The sequence below is a fragment of the Podarcis vaucheri genome (assembly GCF_965113315.1).
Source record: "Podarcis vaucheri genome assembly, chromosome: 5".
In the NCBI taxonomy this organism is placed as follows: Eukaryota; Metazoa; Chordata; class Lepidosauria; order Squamata; family Lacertidae; genus Podarcis; species Podarcis vaucheri.
Genome location: NC_138763.1, coordinates 101845254 through 101865912, shown reverse-complemented (window position 1 = coordinate 101865912; position 20659 = coordinate 101845254). Strand labels below are relative to the sequence as shown.

The following is a 20659-nucleotide window of genomic DNA, read 5'->3' as shown; positions in this document are numbered from 1 at the left end:
GCCAAATGGTGGGAGGTGGGTGGGAGGCTTGGTTTAGCCAAAGCAACCCTACAAGCCCCCTCTTCTGTCATGCCCCATTCATACATGCAACCCATCACTTGATATTGCAGTCATCAAGTGAAAAATGTCTGTGTGTGAAGCTGCCCATCCCCTTTCCAGGTGTATATGAAGAGGAGTGTTTGCCAAATCATCTTTCACCTTCTAAATTAATAAGACCCATTAAGCGCTGCAATAGGCGAAGTTCATATTGTGGGAGGGAAATATCTCCTTTAACACGGTGCTTTTTGATTGCAGGTTTGAGCACAATTTCATCCCTAGTTACACGAACAATTAACCATATGCAGGCTAAAATTCAGGCATCCCTTCAGAATTCTTCACCTAAGGGGAGTCTTAAGTTTCCCCACCTTGGATACCACATTTGATCAGGAGTCTCAAGAGCACTTTCTGTACTGGTGAAAGCAAAACGAATAAAAACCTCTATCATACCTTTAGAAATCAACTGTTGTTTTATCTGTGAAATATGATATCTGAAGTGGTAATAGGACATTGTGTAAAACAGAATACAGGATATTTCAGGGCAATATCCAGGGAAAAGGTGAAGCTGGAACACTTTTTCCTTACATGCTTGTTTTCTGTGTGCAGAGATGTGGGGGTTTTTCTAGGCTCAAGCCCGCACTTGAACCCAAACCTAGGGGGAAAGCTATAGCAAACCTCTGCAGGGATAGGGGTCAGTCCCTTGTGGCAATAGATACTTCGTGGGTATTTTCCTACTGATACGCCTAGTGATGCCCTTGCCAATCGTGACTAGCACCAAGATGCCCTCTTCTATTTATGGTTTTCCAAAGATCTGGATTCACTTTTATCTGCTCTGTCTAGGGCACAACATTGAGAACAGAATTTGTTTTGGTAACTTCTGGTGCTCCTTCTTGTGAGTTCCAGATCTCAGTTTGTGCCACAGCCTGAGGACATATTCAAGCTTCTCAAAGAGGGTAGACCTATTATTGCATGTGCTGTGGACCCAATCCCCGCCATTGCTGAGTAGACCAGAGCCGATTTGCTGAGTAGAATCATAGAGTTGGAAGGGACCCTGAGGATCATCTAGTCCAACCCTCTCCAATCAGGAATATGTAGCTGTCCCTTACAGGGATCGAACCTGCAACCTTGGTGTTTTCAGCACCATGCTTTAACCAACTGAGCTGTCCAGTAGAGGCAGTGAATGCTCTCTAAGAAAGTGTGGTACTAGCAGCTCTTAAGGAAGCTTCATAGCCTGACCCAACTTATTTCAGTAACTATCATTCTATGTCAAAGTTGTCATGATAACCCAACTCCAATATATTCTTGGATTATTTAGATCCATTCTAATCTGGCTTCTGGCCTCATTTTGAGACCAAGAGTGCCCTGATGGTGTGGTCAACTCCTCAGATTAAAAAAGGTTAGTCACACTTCTCCTAGATTTTTAGCAACTGTACCTTTTCCTTGAGAAACAAAAACTGGCCACATTCATTTATGCCCTGTTTATTTTCACACTGAAATATGTTCTACATGGGGTTGCCTTTGAAGAGAGTTTACAAAATTGACCCAAAATGCTTTGTGGATCTAGCAGGCCGGAGCAGAGAACTCTGTTTTTGTGTCATCTGCACTGGTTACCAAAGTGCTGGAAATGAGTCTCCAAACATTAGTTTTAAGTTCTAAACAGCCCAGAACCGGAGCTTCTTAAGAATTGCCTCCACTCCCATGAGATAATCTACTGAGGCCCTGCTTGGTGCCCCCCTCCACTGCTTGAGGTACAGCAGAGTTAGGGTTAGGGGCATGGCCTTCTTGTTGGAGACCCTACCCCAGGAGTGACTGGCCTCATCCCAGCTCATGTTTCAGCCTGTACCAAGACATTTCAGCAGGGTTTTAAAGGTACAGTGTTCTCAAACACTCCACTTTCAGTCGGGGGGGGGGGTTGCTAATGCTTACCTAGTAAAAATGGCAACAGCCCCACACAAGGAGGAATCAGCAGACTTTGAGAACCCCCAACATATGCAAAAACATGGAAAGCTCTAGAGAGAAACAAAAGAGGATTTTAAAAGCTAAAAAAAAAAAAAACAACTGGAAGAAATGGACTGTTGGTGCATGCCTGACTTTGCTCTGAAATGGTTGTCCTAGTCTTGTATGGGGGTGTGGAAGAAAGTATTAGCCAGTTGGCCTGCTGTTCCATTTCAAGAACATTGTTTCTGTTCTAGCTCTCAGAAAAGGATGAAAGAGGGTTTAGCCGCACCCAGAGCCCTGCTCCTTATGGCTTAGCCAGGCTTTGGCAACTGCCCAGCAGTTCTCTTCCTCCTCACCCATTCCCGCCTCTCTCCCTACTCAGACGGAAGGCAGAGACAGCCCCTTTCTCCTTGCTGCGGAAGGTCTGAGCATCTTGCAAGGCGAGCAGGAACATCCCCTTGCTTGGTCTGGTGGGGGGAGCCTTGGTCCCATTCTGACAGCCCCCCTGCCTTTGCCAGATGGGAAAAGCCAGCCATACACTGACCAGCCTTACTCACTAACCTGCTCACCTGTCAGTCTACTTGTTCACTCTTGCCCTCCCAATGTCCTCCGTCCTTCCCACTCTTGCTTGTACCTGATCATTTGCCTGCCCATTCATGCTGCGCAAGCCCCTCTTTCCCCAGGCACATGCAGAAACAGTATTTTATGATGGAGCCCCATTAGTCTGATAGATGGCTTTTCGATTCCCCACTTTGATGGTGATCGGTGTTGTTTTTAATCTGTTTTATCTATCGTTTTCAATTTTGTCTTTCTGTTTGAATAAATATACTGTATGCCCCTGGTAAATTCATTTCATGTATGTCCATCTCGTCATTGCCTGTTTCACCTCTGCTGGGGCCTTAGGATTTATCCTTGGAGTTGGCAACAGAATGCTGATGGTTACAGGACTTGTCTTTTGTAGATACTTGACTATTTTAGGTTTAACATATAAATTAATGTAGTATGCTGCTTATTCAAGCATATTACAAAAACCTGATTATTATACATTACACAAAACCTGATTGCTGAGGTATAGGTGGAAACACGTAGCAAAAGTCTCCAGCTCTGATCATTAAAGTATGGAAAATTTACTGAACTAGTAAAGTTGAAGCCTGTGAAGAGATGGGAAATAAATGGCACCTCATAAATAAAAATGCAATTCTCAACTGCAAAAGTGAATAATTAGCATACCTCAGAACCATGCAAGTTTAAAATCCATTTTATGCTTAGAAATAGTTAAATGCATTGAAACTAAGGACGCTTCAGAAGGTCCCCACTCCCCTCCCCCTTACACTTAATTCATCACTAGGGTCTTTTGACGATGCTGATGTATGCTAATGAGACTTACATTCTGAATAATTCTATATAGTTCTGATTTAAATGAGATGAGCAAATTGTCAGCTGAATCACAGTTTTTGTTTCTGTTTATCAAGGTCCATAACTGCACTAGTGTATACATTTGATTTTTAATAAAGCTAGGATTTTTTTCCTCCTTTTTCTTTTCCCTTGACAGTTATTTCTATTTGAATGAGGGTTTTCAAATGTGGGTTAAGTTAGTGGGAAGCCAAATTAATGTTGTGTGTTTTCTTCCTTTCCTAATGCTGCCTCTGCAAAGCCTTCCAGAAGGCAGAGACTATCAAGTAGAGTTGACTTGAGAGAGTCTTTATACTGTCAGTTTTACTTCTGTAACTGTCTTAAGTATTTCTGGCGTGGTCTGAATGGCTGCCTCAAAAATGTGACAAGTTTTCTTCCAAATCCTGGACACAGTGGGTTGCATCCAACCAGAGTAGACCCATTAAAATTAATGGACCCAAGCTGGTCTGTGCCATTGTTTTCAGTGGGTTTACTCCAAGTCGGACTAACGCTAGATACAACTTATTAAGACAGGGAAGGGTAGCCCAGCCTAATTTCATGAATGTTGTAAGTAGAGGGACACAGGAGAAAAGGGGACTGGTCAGCTACTTTTGGCTCAAAGCCTGCCTATCATTCGTTTATGGACCCCTGCCCAGATTACCTCTGAAGGAGTCTGTCAACAGGAAAAAAATATGCACACATTTATGAGGGGGAAATGTGAGAAAGCCTACAAAAGACTATTCTGTAGCACTGTGTCAAAAACTGCCCTCCAATTTCTTGAAAGATTTCTTCCACTTCAGGTTTTCTGCCTCATTCACTTGTGAATTGCTTTAGAATTTTGGTAGGTGTTGGTTTAAATATACCTTATCCCTGTGAGATTACCAAGGGCATGTCTCTGTTTCTCAGCTTTCTGCAGCCTTTCTGACTGCCGTGATCTGAAAAAGATCCATGAGAGATGTTACCCCATAACATCTTTCGGGCTTTAATGGTTGTGTGGCACGCCAGAGAGTCTGACTAGCAAGTGCTTAAGATCTGTGCATATTCTCTTTAAGGGAAAGCCCTTCCTTTAACTAAGCAATAATTCTACACTGATTTATTTGTAAGGTGAAGGGCTTCACTTGTGAAAGTGCCACAGAGAACAGCATCGGACACTTGCTAGGCAGCCTCTTTGCCTCCTCACACTAACAGGAAAGTCCACCCAGGGAGATCTTTGGGTTTTTCCAGAAAGCACAGGCTCTCAGGAAGGCTGCAAAATGCAGGTCACTGAAGAGATGATTTGTCTGTTGAAAGAACTCTCACAAAACTCCTCAGCCGCTGTGAAAGTCAGGTAAGTGCAACAGCAAAACCCACCCACAACGCACCCAGGATCATTTCACTGAAATTTCTTCTCCCCTTTGATAATTTTTTAATGCAGTTTATTATTAATTGATGGAGTGTGGAAATACAGAAGAATTTTTCTGCACAGGGCTAATACACAGTGCCCTGATTCTAGCATAGAGGTTTAGGGAAACTTTTCAGTAGCTAAGCTTTGCCTGCCTGCCCAAAGTCAGTGGATTTCTCAGTCTAAATCAGGGGTCTGCAACCCGCGGCTCCGGAGCCGCATGTGGCTCTTTTACACCTTTGCCGTGGCTCCGGGGCGGATACTAGCGAGTGGAGGAGGCGCATTGTGCGCCCCGACACTCCCCACTGTGGCGGGCGCTGTACTGGCTGTGACGTCGCATGGGGGCGGTGCATGCGTTAGTCATGCACTGTCCTGACGTCACCTTCCCGCTCGCCCGCTACATTGTAAGGGGCATGTACGCTGGTCACTGCATTGAAAGGGGGCATGTACGCTGGTCACTGTTTTGAAGGGGAGTGAAGAACACACACACACACACAAACGTAACTTGTTAATTTAACGTTTATTTCTATGAGGAGGAATAATTCTGAGGGGTCAAACAAAGAAATAATAAAAAAGTGACAAAAAACTTATTTTTATAATGACGAATTTTGCGGCTCCCAGTTTTTTCTTCTTCGGAAATGAGTCCAAGTGGCTCTTTTTGTCTTAAAGGTTGCAGACCCCTGGTCTAAATGAACAAGACAGGAAGAGAGGCATTTAAACAATAACAACAAACACCAACTCTCCAGGGCTTTTTAGACACAAAGGCTCTTTCCTTGTTTTGCCCTGTATGCCAACAGGACCTGCACTGAATGGCTTCCTGGAAACTCTGCTGGGGGGGGGGGGCTGTTTAAAACTAGCTGGCAGAACGTTGACTCTTCAAGGTTCCAGGACAGTTGAACCGGACAGTTGCTGAGTTGCTATAACTCACTGCCACTAGAGAGGTACAGTCCGGTTCGGAGGAAAAGGGTTTTAAGCGGCAAAATCAGCTGCAGCATTTTGGAAGGGAGAACTCCGGGGCACCTTTGCCTAAAAGGGTCTCCTAACTGCCTGCGAGAGTCTGAGAGGCAGAGGCAAGAGGGGTTGTGTAAGCTAAAAGAACAGGCCAGCTCTCTTTGCGACATGATCCTAAGTGATTGTGGGCTGTGCTGCATGTGGCGTTTGGCACGGCCTCGTTAAGGAAGGACTGTTAAGGCCTCGTTAAGGAAGGTCTGTGATGTTAGCCTTCTCAGAGATGGGGCCCTTAGTTTCTCTAGGCCAGGGGGTCAGCAAGGTTTATCTCGCCTGGGCTAGTTAACTCCAGTGGAAATCACTCCGTGGGCTGGATCGTGGGCGTGCCCACAATTTCCGGCATCTGCGTCTGCGCAGACATGATTTCTGGCACCACAAGGGGGAAGTTTGCTTCCCATTCAAATTACGGTAAAGTTGGGTAGGAGGACATGCTTCTGCTACTGAGAGCCAGTGTGGTGTAGTGGTTAAGAGCGGTAGTCTCGTAATCTGGGGAACCGGGTTCGCGTCTCCGCTCCTCCACATGCAGCTGCTGGGTGACCTTGGGCCAGTCACACTTCTCTGAAGTCTCTCAGCCCCACTCACCCCACAGAGTGTTTGTTGTGGGGGAGGAAGGGAAAGGAGAATGTTAGCCGCTTTGAGACTCCTGAAGGGGAGTGAAAGGCGGGATATCAAATCCAAACTCCTCCTCTTCTTCTTCAAGTCCCCGTGCCACGCTGCACCGGTTTAGCACAGCATGCAGGGACTCGCTGGTTCGGGGGCAGCTCGTGGGCCGGTTAAATGACCCCTGTGGGTTCTTGTGGCTCATGGGCCTTAGGTTGCTGACCCCTGATCTAGGGGCCCCACACCGCAGGCCTCCAGTGTTCGCTTAAGAGAGGTCACACCAGAGGTTTTGTGGCCATCGTTGCAGAGGAGACTGAACTCCTGGAAGGAAATATGTGTAGAACCTTCTGGAAGAGACCTGTTTTAAAAAGATGGTGCAAAAGGCAACACTGATCAGGAAGCCCAGACTCCACTTATCAGGGAACACCAACAGAAGAAGTCCCCCTGCTTATAGTTGGGGCTTCAGTGCATATTTGGATCACTGAGGTCCACTATTGCTCAAAAAGGTACATGGTGACGTGAGGGACCTTGTTGCATCCTTCATGTGGATTTCACAGTGTACGGGTGCTGCTCCTCTTTTTTGCACAGATACGATGCAGACCTAGCGTGCCAAAAGTCCCATTAAAAAATAAAAATGTTAGTACCCTAAGTTCGAATCAGTTACAGGACCAGACTTCAGAAATTCATATATATTTATCTAGATTTCATGTTCCCTGGTATGTTTGTTTTTGAATTGAGGAGGACTACCATCCTGCTGAACCTTCAGTTATCCTCATTTCCCCCAAAAGTTCCAGCAAGAATCCTGGTACTAAATGGCTATCACATATACTAAAAGAGCAAGAATTCTACAGCAAACACTTTCCCTGCTCCTTGGACTTTGGTAGTATGGGTCTTTAGCACCTTTCCGAAATCTGTAGAGTCTTTATCCCACTGAAATGAATGCTAACTAATATATACCTGCATCAGTCAGATTCAGTCCTCCTTGCCCTTGGCTTTCACTTCCTTCCTCCTGCTGTCTATATCCACTCCTTGCCTAAAGATCAAGCTTGTATGTTCTTCTAGGCAAGAAACTGTATGTTGCTTATGAAACCCTATGAAACACAGTGTTAAGCACATAGTTCTATAGTGATAAAACAATGACATGGATGAATAGTTAATTAAGAAATCCTCAAATGTATCTTGTCTATGACCCATTCACACACACATACCTCTAGCAGTGGATCCAGAAACTCACAATACTGTGCCATCTGTGTGAATGCCAGGTGTGAGATGGGCAGGACGAGTCAAGTGTGGGTTTATCAGCTAATCACTCTGCTGTTTACCTTGCTCCTTGTATTAACCAAGTGCTAATGTCCTTGGCTGTTTAATAGAGGGTTTTGCATTTTTCTTAACCTGACTGCTTGTCATTTCCTGCAGCACTTGTTAAATACTGTTAAGTCAATTTCATTGGTTCAGAAAATTGAAAGTCTACAGACCTCTTGGCATGACTTCCTGAATGTTATCTTTTGTATATTATCAGTAGTTCTGTTTGTGATTCCCCCTCCCCCATGTATGTTCCACTTAGACTGAGAGACAGCATAGGAAATTTGCTTGCCGAGATCTGTCCAATCAAGAGGTCTTTGCCCGTATTCAAGAAGTAATAGGCACTCGCTATCAAACCCTTGAAGGGGAGTTTAAAAACGCAGATCGCACAAAAGAAGGCACTGTCTCCAAAGAGGACTTCAGAGATATCTGCAACCGGTGGTTTTTCCTTTTGACCGATGAGCAGGTGAGAAAACTGGCGGGCAGGGACAGCATTTCTCAGAAGGCAAAAGCACACTTTGGTATACAAGAGGAATCTTTGGGAGGGGATGGGGTGTCAGGAGAGCTGCAAGTTTACGGCTTGAGGATAAAGGTAAGCAGGACAGTAGGAGAGTGTATTTGCTGTGTCTTCTGTGGGTCTTTCCCTGGTCGTTCTGTTCACCCTCCTTCTGGACCTGCAGTAATAAATAGGACTTAGCATTGTCCCCCAGAAAGCAGCTTAAACAGCTGGAACAAGTGGGAGATAATGTGTCTATGTGGCGTTATCCTCTCACATGTTCAAGGACTGTTCCTCAAACTTTTGATGTAGCAGAAGCATGTCCCCCTACCCAGCTTTAATTTGAATGGGAAGCAAACTTCACCCTTGTATCCTGGACGTGTCTCCAGGCTAGTGAGTGCTGCAGCCTTGCCTTCAGATTGGAATTATTGCTGAGGCACAAGATGGCGCCTCCTCTGTGTAAAGCTCATGATGCCGTGTCTCTGCCTCAGGAATGGGGGGAAAGTGAAATCACAATGCCTGACGCAGAGATGTAGCACAGGGGCTGAATGGAAGGAGCTAAAGCCAGAGCACTAGGTCATACAGAGGTGCAATGGGCATCCTCTTCTGTGGGGAGCGGGAAAGGGGTCTTATTTAATCATTTGCTCCTTATGGCACATGAGTAGTTCTCAGATGGTGTGTTAGAGAACCCTAGAGCAGAGTTCAGAAACTCCGACTGTATGCAGTTGTCTCCAGAGCAACATGGTCTCTGAGCACATGGGAACAGTCCCTATGCCCTTCTGAATAGCTGCCTCTCTGGGACCCGCCTTGGAAAAGCAATCTTTATATGGGCCTCATTTGACATCAAGGAAGCAATGAAATGTTAATTGCAGTTAAGTTTCCGTGTGGCTCAGCTTGTAGCTTCATTTCAGCTGGATCGTAGATAGTTTTCCTTCCCTACTAAGCTGTTGATATTACACACAGATCCCAAGCGGACGGCCTTCAACCGGCTGTTAAAACAGTCTCAGCTAACTTAGTGCACAAAGCACTTATAATATTTAATTGATGCTTGTAAAACATGTTGCTATCCTCTGATGGAGTGCGGAGTGTGTTTTGTTTTCTATAATTTATAATATGGCAGAAACTTGGCCAGTGGGGGAAAGTTGAAAAGAAATTCAAAATGTAGGTCTGGCCTTTGAAGTTTAACTGCAACTTGCCACATGCATATCAAAGGCTTAGAGGTGATGAGCTTTCTTCAAGGTCTGATATCACTGTTTGTCAGAGAGGGTTTCTTTTTAAAAAAAGGGAAAAACAAAACTTTACAGTTTGTACATCTGAAATCTAGAACAAACGGTCTACCTTTCTACTGATTCTATATTTCTTAGGAATAAGACACATTGATACTGGCACTGTATTTCCATGCATGCATTCCTGTTATGACAAGCAACTTGCATTGACTCAGTATTGAACATGTTCAGGTGGCAGAATCCCAGAGACATAAAAAGGGGGTAACCTGCCCTCTTGCACCAGTTGTTGGACCCAACCCTGTCTCTATTGCCGGTACAGCAGCATGCTCACTTGCACACAGCCTTCTTTATTTGAAACAGTGGCCCTTAAATTAGGACAGAGATAGCTCAACCTGGGGGACCTATGAATGACCCAAACACTTGGTCTGAAGGGCCGTTGGATGGTCTCCACCTGCACACGATCCTGCACTCAGAGTAACAATCAGGGAAATGGCCATTTGCAGCACAGATCACACACAAGATCAGTAGTACAACCTGGGCCCAGCGCCAACACCTAGCACAGCTTCTTTCAGCACCAGGACCTTTAAGAAGTTCTAAAGGTTTTACTTAATGACACTAATTGCTGCATGTCCCACAGGTGCCAGGTGCTGGGCGCCTCTTGGTTGTGGCCTGGCCCAGACACAGGCATGCAGAATAAAGTGACGTTTCCAGGGATGCATGAGCCCTGGGTTGAAATTCTGGACTGCCTGATACCTTGCTTGGCCTTGCATTTGCTGAAACATGGTTCTCTGCTTCAATAGTTCGAAAACCTCTGGAACACAGTGCCGCTCGACTTGAATGGAAGACTGAAATACCCTGGATTCTTGAGAAAGTTCATTCTGGAAGTGGAAATGCCAGACACGCCCACCGCCAACCACCCAGAGAAGCCCAGCAAGCCTGCCACAGCAGCTGAGCCCGGACCACAGTTACCGTCACGGCCTCAAACAGCATATTCTCCCTCATCTCCAAAGAAAGTAAGTGCTTCATGGCCAAAGCCAAAACACAGGAAGTAGAACCCTGGCTGTTTATTAAAAAACGTATCCCATTTCTATCTGACTCATTCTTCAAGGTGTTTGCTTGGGACAGGGCGCGCACACCAGGTCTATTAGGTTTTCACAGCAACATGCAAGGTAGGTTAAAGTGAAAGACAGTGACTAGCCCAAGGCCATCCAGGGAATTTTGTGGCTAAAGAGGAATTGAAGCCCAGGTCTTCACATTCCATGTCCAACACATTTTATTGGGTTTGCACAACTTGTGACTCACAAAGCCCAACAGCAGTTTGATGAACCTGTTTTTGTTGTCTATCTAGGACTGGGGAGGAGAGAGAGAGACTGGGTAGTGTGGTGGTTGCTGCCAAACCACGACATCTGTCTGCGTTGCAAGTTGTACAGGCCTGCTCTATCCTCTGCCCTACTCAACCGCAGGGTGGAGTGGTGGTCCATCCTCCCTCTGATGTTCCCAACTCAGAACAGCATTTACCCGGGTATGGGCTAAAAATGGCTATCAAGATGCATTGGTGTAAAAGGGTCAAGGTATTTATGGAAATGTATGAACCAGAAAACTGTTGAAACAACAAACAGTAGATTGCTTGGAAAACACCTTAAGTTAGCTGATGGTAGTTAATAATGGAAAACCTGCTTCACTTTATTTTTTTAACTGCATTCTTTGTCTTGATCAGTAGCCTTGGTAAGTAAGAGATCATAAGAGTAAGCACCCACGGAAAGGAACCACAAAAGATTCTGTCTAGGTGCAATTGAACTCCCAACACTCATCCCCAGCCAATGGTCAGGGGTGATGGGAGTTACATCTAAAGGATACCACATTGACTCCCCACCTCTTTAAGAACAAAGGAAAAACAGCCATTATTAAATTTGTCCAAGGGTTGCCGCACACACAAACATTTTTCTACACTGGGTTTCTCTACCTATGATGATTGGCAGGTGAATATGTCAATTGGCTCCATCAAGAAGACTGCGCTGACTAGCAGTAGCATGCCACAATCTCTTAGGAACGGATAATTTTCAGGCCTGGTTCCTGAGGTCCTCTCAGGTAGGGGGTGTGGGACTGAACTCATAAATAAGGGAGGGAAGTCTCTCTACTGCACTGCTGGAGAAAGTGCATTTCCCAAGTCCTGCAGCCAGTGCTAATTTTCTAGAAAAAGAGGCGCCGGAACTCACCATGAACACCTCCCTCGTTCTCTCAGAATGGCAATGGCGCCCACCTGAGAGGGGCCGGAACTGAAAAAAAGCCACGCAGAATGCAAGGAGCCAGGGAGAAGAGGATGAGGAGACAGCGTTGCTCAGAAGAGCTTCCCTGGTGGATCAGGCCTTTTTGAATTCTGAGGTGTTCAGTATTTCAGTTTTCAAAATGAAGATTCAAATAAGAATCCATCATCAAATATCTACAGATTTAGAAATCTATTCGCTTGGCACTCCTTTTTTGTCTTCAATTGCAAGTTGGTCAAAATCTTCCTCTTAATTTTAGGCCCCCGCAGGCAGCAGGCCTTCTACTGCAGCAGTTCATACTCCACCTATTCTGAACTGCAAACCGATTGAAGGTAAAATCCGAAAAGGTGTTCAGCACTGCTGGAGACAAATACTGAAGGAATGTAGAGAGAAGGATGTGGACCACGTGGGAGAAGTTGCAGTAGAAGATTTTTTAGGTTGGTTGTTTTCTTAAATCTTCATTAGTGATCTTGCCTAGGTAAAGAAGTGGAAGCAGAAACAGCTGTCATACTGTCCTGCCTCAGACCAGAAGGAGATTCTGGCATGTCCTTCAAATACAAGTGGTGTGAATGAAATTTCAAACTGTGAAGCTGGCCCATTCACTTCACTGCTCTTAGATGTCAGTCCTTTAGCACAGTGATTTCTAGAAATGGCAATTTGGCAAGACAGTCTGTAAAAGAGAAGAAGTACTCTCACATGAAGCTTTACTGGGGCATACTAATCTAATTTGATGTGTGTGTTTATTTGCTTCATTTATATTTTACATAATAAATTTGTCTTTTCCCAACTTCTCGCCCCATTTTCCATGGTGTTTTAATTTCCCACCCCCTCTGCACAATGCCTTCTGTTTCCTATACCAGCACATCAATACTGTATTCTCTAATTCCTTCTGTTTCTCATATTTCAAATCCTGCTTATGAGTTCATCAAACTATAATATAATATAGTTCTAAAAGGGCTTCCATTCTTCCACAAAGAGAATCATTGTTAGATTCTCTTGTTTTGGCTGCTAACTTTGCCAATTCTGCATAGTCCATCACCTTACTTATCCATTCATCTTTGGTGGAAACTTCTCCCTTCCATTTTTTGTGTTTGGAGAATCCTAGCTGCTGTTGCTACATACATAGAAAATTCATTTATATTTTAGATAACAGCAGCAAAAGAAAATAAATCACCATCCCCCCCAACCTACTTTAGTCAGCAAACACTTAGAGGAATAAAAAGATCGTAAAGGTTCTTTGCTATATGGATGTGACAAGGATATGATGGCAGCCAACATGTTTCTTTTATCACGGTCCCATCCCTTTCATGTAAGAAGCAAGAGGGGGCCTGACTTTAGAAAAGTGTGTTCAGTTGAAGGAGCCATTCCAACAATATTGTACGGTTGGTAACCCAAAGTTCTCCACTTTCGCCACCCAACGCAGCCCCCGGATTGTAAAAGCTGGGAGAGAAGAGTGGAAGGGATTGAGGATGGGGAGGGAAGTCAGAGGAGCTGAGGTCTCCTTACCCATGCAACCCTTTCCAGGTTCCTTTGTGAACAGGACAGACATACGATTCGACAAATCTGGCTTCCACCATCCCCTCTGGTTTGACCTTCTGCAGCACATCTCTGAGGCCAAATCTATTACTGTGTATCACAGGGTGCGAAAACAGTAGCTCAAGCCCTGGTTCACATATCTCTATCACGTGACTGCTGCAGGAGATGGGGGGGGGGGCTCAGTAGAGTCTGTTGAAATGTCCGGCTGTCCTTTCTCCAGTGCAGAGGAAGCATGTACAGCCCTAAGGTTTATGAATGTTCTAATATTTAGAATGTTCTAATGAAGTAAAAAAGGTAAAGGGACCCCTGACCATTAAGTCCAGTCACGGACGACTCTGGGGTTGCGGTGCTCATCTTGCTTTATTGGCTGAGGGAGCCGGCGTACAGCTTCCGGGTCATGTGGCCAGCATGACTAAGCCAATTCTGGCGAACGAGAGCAGCGCATGGAAATGCCATTTACCTTCCCGCCGGAGTGGTACCTATTTATCTACTTGCACTTTGACATGCTTTCGAACTGCTAGGTGGGCAGGAGAAGTGACTGAGCAACGGGAGCTCACCCCGTCGCGGGGATTCGAACTGCTGACCTTCTGATCGGCAAGCAAGCCCTAGGCTCTGTGGTTTAACCCACAGCGCCACCCGCGTCCCTCTAATGAAGTACTGAACCTCAACAATGTGAGCCTATGTTATTCATCAGATTTGGCTTGCTGCATTACCCAAAATTAATTGTCACTTTGATGTGCACGTGTAAAGCATGGTTGTTTATCATGTTGTTTACTCTGTACACCTATGTTTATTTCAGCTATACTGGAAAAATTTAATTTGAATTTAACCAAAGAAGAAAGTAAACAACTCATAACAAAATATGATTTCAATAGTGTTGGCAAATTTGCCTACTGTGACTTCCTTCAAAGTTGTGTGCTGCTATTTAAATTCCAAGATGTGACTCCTCTGCAAAGGATTGTAATCCAAAATCCACGAGTTCAGGTAAATGTTCTCTGGCTACCTGAGGAGATTCTGATGCCCAAGGAGATGGCACTGAGGGAGACAAGTCCAGGGCAATTCTAACCCTTCGTGTTGTGCAGTAACAGGACATTTGTCTCTCACTTGCTGCACTTAATTCCTATCCCTGCCTTCATGGTTGTAACTGTTTAGGGAAAAATAATAGTTTTTGGGGTTTTTTAAAAAAAAGTACTCAGGCCATAATAAACATGAGGAAATGTGGTATTTTTGCTGGGGAGGTTTAAAATACAAGTTTCCCCACAATTAAATAAAATACACATATTGAAACAAAACCAGGAATTATAACAATAGTATTCTGCCCATGTCTGTTTCTCTAGTATGCCACAATCTCAAAATACTTTCTTTGCACAACCTTGAAACCTTTTCCTGCAGCCCGTACTCCCCATGCCATCTTCTCTGTGTCTGCCATGTGCTAAGTTTCCATCTGACTTCCTCCTTTGGGAGCTGGGCTGGCATCAGGTGTTGGCATTGCTGGGCAGCTGGTGAAGCCCACTCCTAGGTAAGGGGCCCCACTGCCAATTCCTGGAACCCTCTGGCAGTGGCGTAGGAAGGGGGGCGGTGGGGGAGGTCTGCCCGGGTGTCATCCCTGAGGGGGGGTGACAGAATCCCCCCGCGCAGATCACCGCCATGCCAATCGCACCCCCTGGGCGGATCGCCCTGCCCCCGGGTGCATGGCATGTGCGCCGCTCCGGGTGCCCAAGCGGCTGGCTCTGCCGCTGCCCTCTGGCTCTGCTCTTCCCACTTCTCCTTGCTGGTTGGCAAAAGAAATATTCCCATTTGCTTGAGCTGAGTATACCTGGATTTCTGTTTAAGTCTTCCCCAAAGAGTACATGCAGATGACAACTGCTAAGACTCTCAAGCTCTTGTTCAGGGGTTCAGCCCATGGACATGCGTGTCTCGGTGCAGATGTCTACACTGGGAAAGTCTATTTGTGAAGCGTTGCACAGAGCGGCTGGGGAAACCCAGCCAGATGGGCGGGGTATAAATAATAAAATTAGCAGTAGTAATAGTAGTTAGTAGTAGTAGTAGATGTTTACAGAGCAGAGCACTCAGGTGTGGGGCCTGCACTGGTCTCACTGACCTTTTCTTCGCACACACAATGCCTGAATAGGTCTTCAAGAGCAATGATCTTTTCCACCTCTTTCTCAGAATCCCCGTGGGCCACAAACACCGACCTTTTTCAATGCAATGATGAGGATTCAGCCCCAGATCCTTCACTGCTGGAGGCCGATGAGGCGAACCTTCAAGTATTATGATGAAAGTGGGACTGGACAGCTCAGCGTTCAGGATTTCAGACAGGTGACTGTTGACAGAACAATGTTAAATGCATTCACTGGCTAGCCTTAAGCAGCTTGCTGCAAGGGAGCTGATATCCCACCTTTCACAAAGAAGCTCAAGGTGGTGGCCATAGAGGTTCCTCCTTCACATCCACCCTGTGAGGCAAGAGCCTGGCCCAAGGTCACCCAGTCAGCTTCGTGGCTGAGTGAGGATTCAAATCCACACACTTTGGTGATCAGATGGAGCCTTGCTTTGGACTGCTGAAGTCCGGAAGCCGGCTAGAAAAAGCAGGGCCTTTTCAGTTATGGCCACTTCTTCTTTTTTAAGGAGGCAAATGAAAATACCTTTACTCCATAAATGAGGTAGCTAATTCCTAATTGCTGGCTTCACATTTAGATTCTTGCTGATCAGCTTACTAGTTTGATGCATGGTCTTAATTTCAAATGTTATTTCGGTTACACATACACACAGCAGAAGCCCCTAACCCAGAGGTTGATGGATTAAAACCATCCTCTGCTAGCCTGGAACACGTATATGTAGACCCATATTCACACAACCCAAGCAAATGAAGAGTCCCTTTAGCCAGAAGGCAAAGGAAGGCTTCAGCTCATGTAACTTGCAAGCATTCAGCTTGTTCCTCAGAGAGAAATGAAGCAAATGGTGCTTTTCTTGGCATTGCATGACAAACTATACCTGCTAAATTCCCTTTTCCACACAACTATCCATATGACTTCACCTGTGGCCCCCCTGTATAGCTGTTCAGTTTTTTCTTTATTTTGGACATTATTTGTGTTTTTTGCTAAGGCAGGTGGGTGTAAGAATTATATCAAATTACATTATTCTTTCTCACCCACGTGAGAGTGGAACAGAGATTCCTCAAGGAAAATGGAAAGGGGTAAGCCATGAGGAGTCCTATATCTTGTGTTGTATATTTTTAATAATTGTGGAGGTGGGTCTCCCTGAGGAGGCAGCGCACTGCAGAACACCTTCACAGGCTCTCTGAGCACAATTTGCGTTTGCATATCGGCAGGACGAGGTAGTGGAGGTAAACATGTGGGGTTTCTTTGCCTCTTTATTTTTCAGCGCCTGCTCCACCTCGTAATCCAAACAGGACCTCAGGGGAGCTCAAAAAACCAGCATCAAAATAAAAGATTAGTAGTTAAAACAAAATATTTTTAAATTTGATTTTATAGATTTACGTACTGCCTTTCAGTATGAATCCAAGAAGGTTTACAACAGGCAATAGAGACAATGAAAGCAGCAACATGGCAAGCAGATAAAATAGTAGCTTAAATCAGTCACATCAGATATTTAAAACCCTGGGCAAATCTAAAGTTCTTCACTTGGTGATGGCTGTATACACACACACACACACACACACACACACACACACAAATATGCAAATGACGCCATTCATGCAGCTAGCAAATGCATGAATGATGTTTTAAAAGTAAATTCCATGTGTACGGTAGGAAGGTTTTAACCTTTTGCCGCCGCAACTGAGTCCCCATCTGGATCAAGCTTCTGCGCTTGCAATTTGCTCTTAAATGGTGTTACATTGAAGTTGCTCAACTACGAATGAGACATGTTGTCATTAACCACTTGGTAGTTTTACTAACCTTTTTGTTTTTGTTTCCAGTCAATCTTCAAAGGTGATCCCACTTCTAACACACCATATGTAAATAATAAGCATCTCCTAAAAACCACCACAAAATGAACTTTTCCTTCTCCTAACACAAAAGACAGAGCATTCATGGAATTCACCCAGAACATTGCGGGGGGGGGGGGAGCAAGAAGTTTTAACCAATCACCTTAAGCTACAATGAGTGCCAGCTAGATATCTAAGCCTTTATTGGATTTTCACCTTTGTCTTTAAAATGAAAGTTTCAGCCACTCTCTGGGAGGATTCTCAACTTTTGATTTCACAAAAGCTGGCTTCTTGGTTAGGCTTAGTGTAGGGCCCAGGCAGGTAGAGCAACAGAAAACTTTGGCAATCTGTGGCAAAATCTGGAGAGATCTGACAGGTTGGAGGTGGAATCAAGGGTTTGGTGGCTACTTGTTTGTTGCCAAAAGCATCAGCAAAGATTTGCATAAGATGGGTATGTGTAAACATATGGATGGAAGCAAAACTATAATTACTATAAACAGAAATACAACACATCTTACCATTGTGGGGAAGACTGCAGCCAAGTCACCTGTGTGCCTGCTCAGTTTGTGATTGACATCCTAATTGTTGATGGGACAGTTCCAAGGCTTTAAACCAGACTTAGATGTCACAGCCCTTCAAATAGAGGATGTCCTCTGAAAAGTAGTATACTATCCTAATCAGGGCATGATCTGGAAAGTTATGGAAGAAGAACCCAGCAGAATCTGGATTTTTCTAGATTTCTGGGCTTGAGTATACCAGTATACAACTTTCCAGTATACTGCAGTATACAACCAGTATACAACTTTCCAGTCTGAGCTCGTAAAATATTAGCTTCTTAGCATATCTGCTTCTAGAATGAATTTTCTCTGATTTCAGTAGTGTTACACCAGTGTTCCCCACAGGAAAGCCTGGAAGTAAAATCAGACATGTCACGCATGTGCACATTTGAATACTGATTGTGCAAGGTTTCCCAGACGTTTGTCTATCAATGTCTGAAGACACAAACACACACTACAGCCACATGCTACACGTTTGCCACAAACACAGTGTAACACTGATGATTCCCATAGCAATTGTGAATATGTAGTTGGGTCAACAGTAGGGTGGACTATGTGTGCTCTTGCAGGCTCTATGCACTAAAAATGTGCGTCAGTTTTGTATTAGTTTAACTTTCATGGCTTTCCCCAAAGAATGTTGGGAAGTGTGGCTGGGCCAGAGGTGCTGCAAATTCTCTTACTGATCCCAAGCCCTTGTCACCCAGAACTGTAACTCACAGAAGGAGCAAAACCAGAACCAGTCTGCAGTGCAAACCTAACGTATCATATTGCGCTTGGCCTAATTCACAAATTACCCCACACCCTTGATGGGGGTTGCCATGGGAACATTAGGTAGAAAATAACTCCAGGTATTCTATACGAGGCAGTTTTGCTTAACTGAATTGTGTGGATGTTTCAGTTCTGTGTTGGTTGCCTGTTGCTAACTTTCCTGGATTGTTCCTAATTAACGATAAGCAATGTCAGTTTTCTATGTCTTCTGCAGGTGCTTCGCAAGTATGGCATTGACTTGTCTGAAGAGGAGTTCTTTCACATACTGGAATATTATGACAAAGGATTAACTTCCAAAATCTCCTACAATGAATTCCTCAAAGCATTCCTGCATTGAAAAGAAAAGAAAAAAGAAAAAGGAAGCCTGCTCTCCAATCTTGAAGAATCATTAGGCAGGAGAGATGTGATTACTGAAATATATGTCCTCATTTTAATCTAATAAAACTATATAAATTCACCCCCTTGGTTAACAGTGTATCAGCAATCTTATAATTCCTTCGCAATGCAAACTGGTGATGGTGTCTGGTGAAGTAAATCTTCAGTAGTTGGGGCTATTAATTTTCTCATAATCCATTTAGCAGGGAAAACTGAAAACAATTAAAGTGACGGTTTTGAGGTTCTTAATTGGCATCTCAGAAAGCAATAACTTTATTTTTTCAATTAAAGGGCATTATTAAGAAAAGGAACTTTTAATTTATATTTTAAAAGGCACACTTCTCAATTTTATTTGCTGCCATTTTCTAAATGGATTATACCTAATGCAATTTTCTTCATTATTCTGAAATTGGAAGCCTCAGAATTCAGTGGCAAAAATCCAGCAGAGTTAGGTGTGCTCACTGAAAATTTTTAGGCACAATTCCAAGTGCCAGTCCTAATTTGTAAAGTCCTTAAAAACTTGGGGCCTGTATAGATAAGAAGTAACATCCAAATGCCCTTATTAAAGCTCAAACTGCATGTTTATCAGCAGCCTAGACCCTTGAAGCTGAGACTTTCACCCAAGTGGCCAGGGGTGATTTGAAGCAAGTTAAGCGGTGGGCATTTTATGAAGAAGAGACTTGGGACACAAGATCCAAATGAGATTCAACATGAAGGAATCCATGCTAGCTAATGTAAAATCAGCTGGTTTGGAAGGTTTTTTTTTGTAAAATACTGTTGGAATTTACCCCCCTCTAAGTTATCAGTTTTAGAATTAAGCAAATGATTCTTGCTGGAGATGCAGATATGTTGCATCTGTCCAGTAATGCATTCTTTTTGGACCAATATGTTGGATCCGATTAAGGAAGTGGCCAGCTGTTCCAATAATACAGAATCCCAGAATAGTGTTATTACGTTATCTTAAGGACTTGGCTGGTGGCATCAATCAAGTTGTTGTAAATTTACTTACAGCTGTAAAAATGTGCATAACAGCAAAATGGAAGAAAATAATTACTCCATTGATAGCTGAATATGGTAGAATATGGAACACAACAAAAATTAACCCAATAGAAAATTGATTAAAAGGGAACAGAAAAATAAGTTCATTGAAATATTATTTGCAGTTTTTAATAATAATAACAAAAATATAATAATTATAATTAATAATAATAATAATAATAATAATAATAATAATAATAATAATAATAATAATTTATACCCCGCCCATCTGACTGGGTTGCCCCAGCCACTCTGGACGGCTTCCAACACATAAAAACATAATATAACATCAAACATTAATAGTAACAATCTGATCCAATGTAAAAGTCACAATAGCTTTAAAATAGCAACTTATATCAAACAAAGCAACATTCAGCAATACATCAGAATCTAATAGTACCATAAATATCAGAATGTACATTTTATTTTATTTACTGTACAGAATTTGTTTATTTTTCTGTGTTTATATTTTGTGCCTCTTGATCCATTCTGCATAATCCAGTTTTAAGTTTGTATCATGCTAAAAATGAGCAAGAAGTGTTTGCTTTTGTCTATGATTCTGCATGCATTTTCCTCTTTTATCATTATTATTTTCATTATTATTATTCTCATTATTATTTAATTATATTTGTATATCACCCTTCATCCAAAAATCGCAGGATGGTTCACAACATAGAAATACAAAACGAGAACACAAACTACATAATAAAAGCCAAAAAATTTAGGGAAGTTTTTATGTTTGAAGTTTTATTCTGCTTTTAATGCTCTGTTGAAAGCCGCCCAGAGTGGCTGGAGA

The 20659-nt window shown here is 43.6% G+C and overlaps 1 protein-coding gene across 2 annotated transcripts in view; it reads left to right on the top strand.

Moving 5' to 3' along the window:
* EFCAB6 (EF-hand calcium binding domain 6) overlaps positions 1–18907 on the top strand; it is a 107458-nt gene extending 88551 nt beyond the window's left edge. Inside the window, exons 26-31 of one of the 2 annotated variants that reach the window (XM_082223044.1) lie at positions 7920–8123; positions 10180–10392; positions 11903–12080; positions 13979–14163; positions 15349–15498; positions 18665–18907. In XM_082223044.1, coding sequence (XP_082079170.1) covers positions 7920–8123; positions 10180–10392; positions 11903–12080; positions 13979–14163; positions 15349–15498; positions 18665–18787 — 1053 coding nt within the window. In that variant the 3' untranslated portion in view covers positions 18788–18907. The remainder of the gene's footprint in view (positions 1–7919; positions 8124–10179; positions 10393–11902; positions 12081–13978; positions 14164–15348; positions 15499–18664) is intronic. The other variant, XM_082223045.1, reaches the window with a different exon arrangement.
* Positions 18908–20659: the final 1752 nt, after the last annotated feature.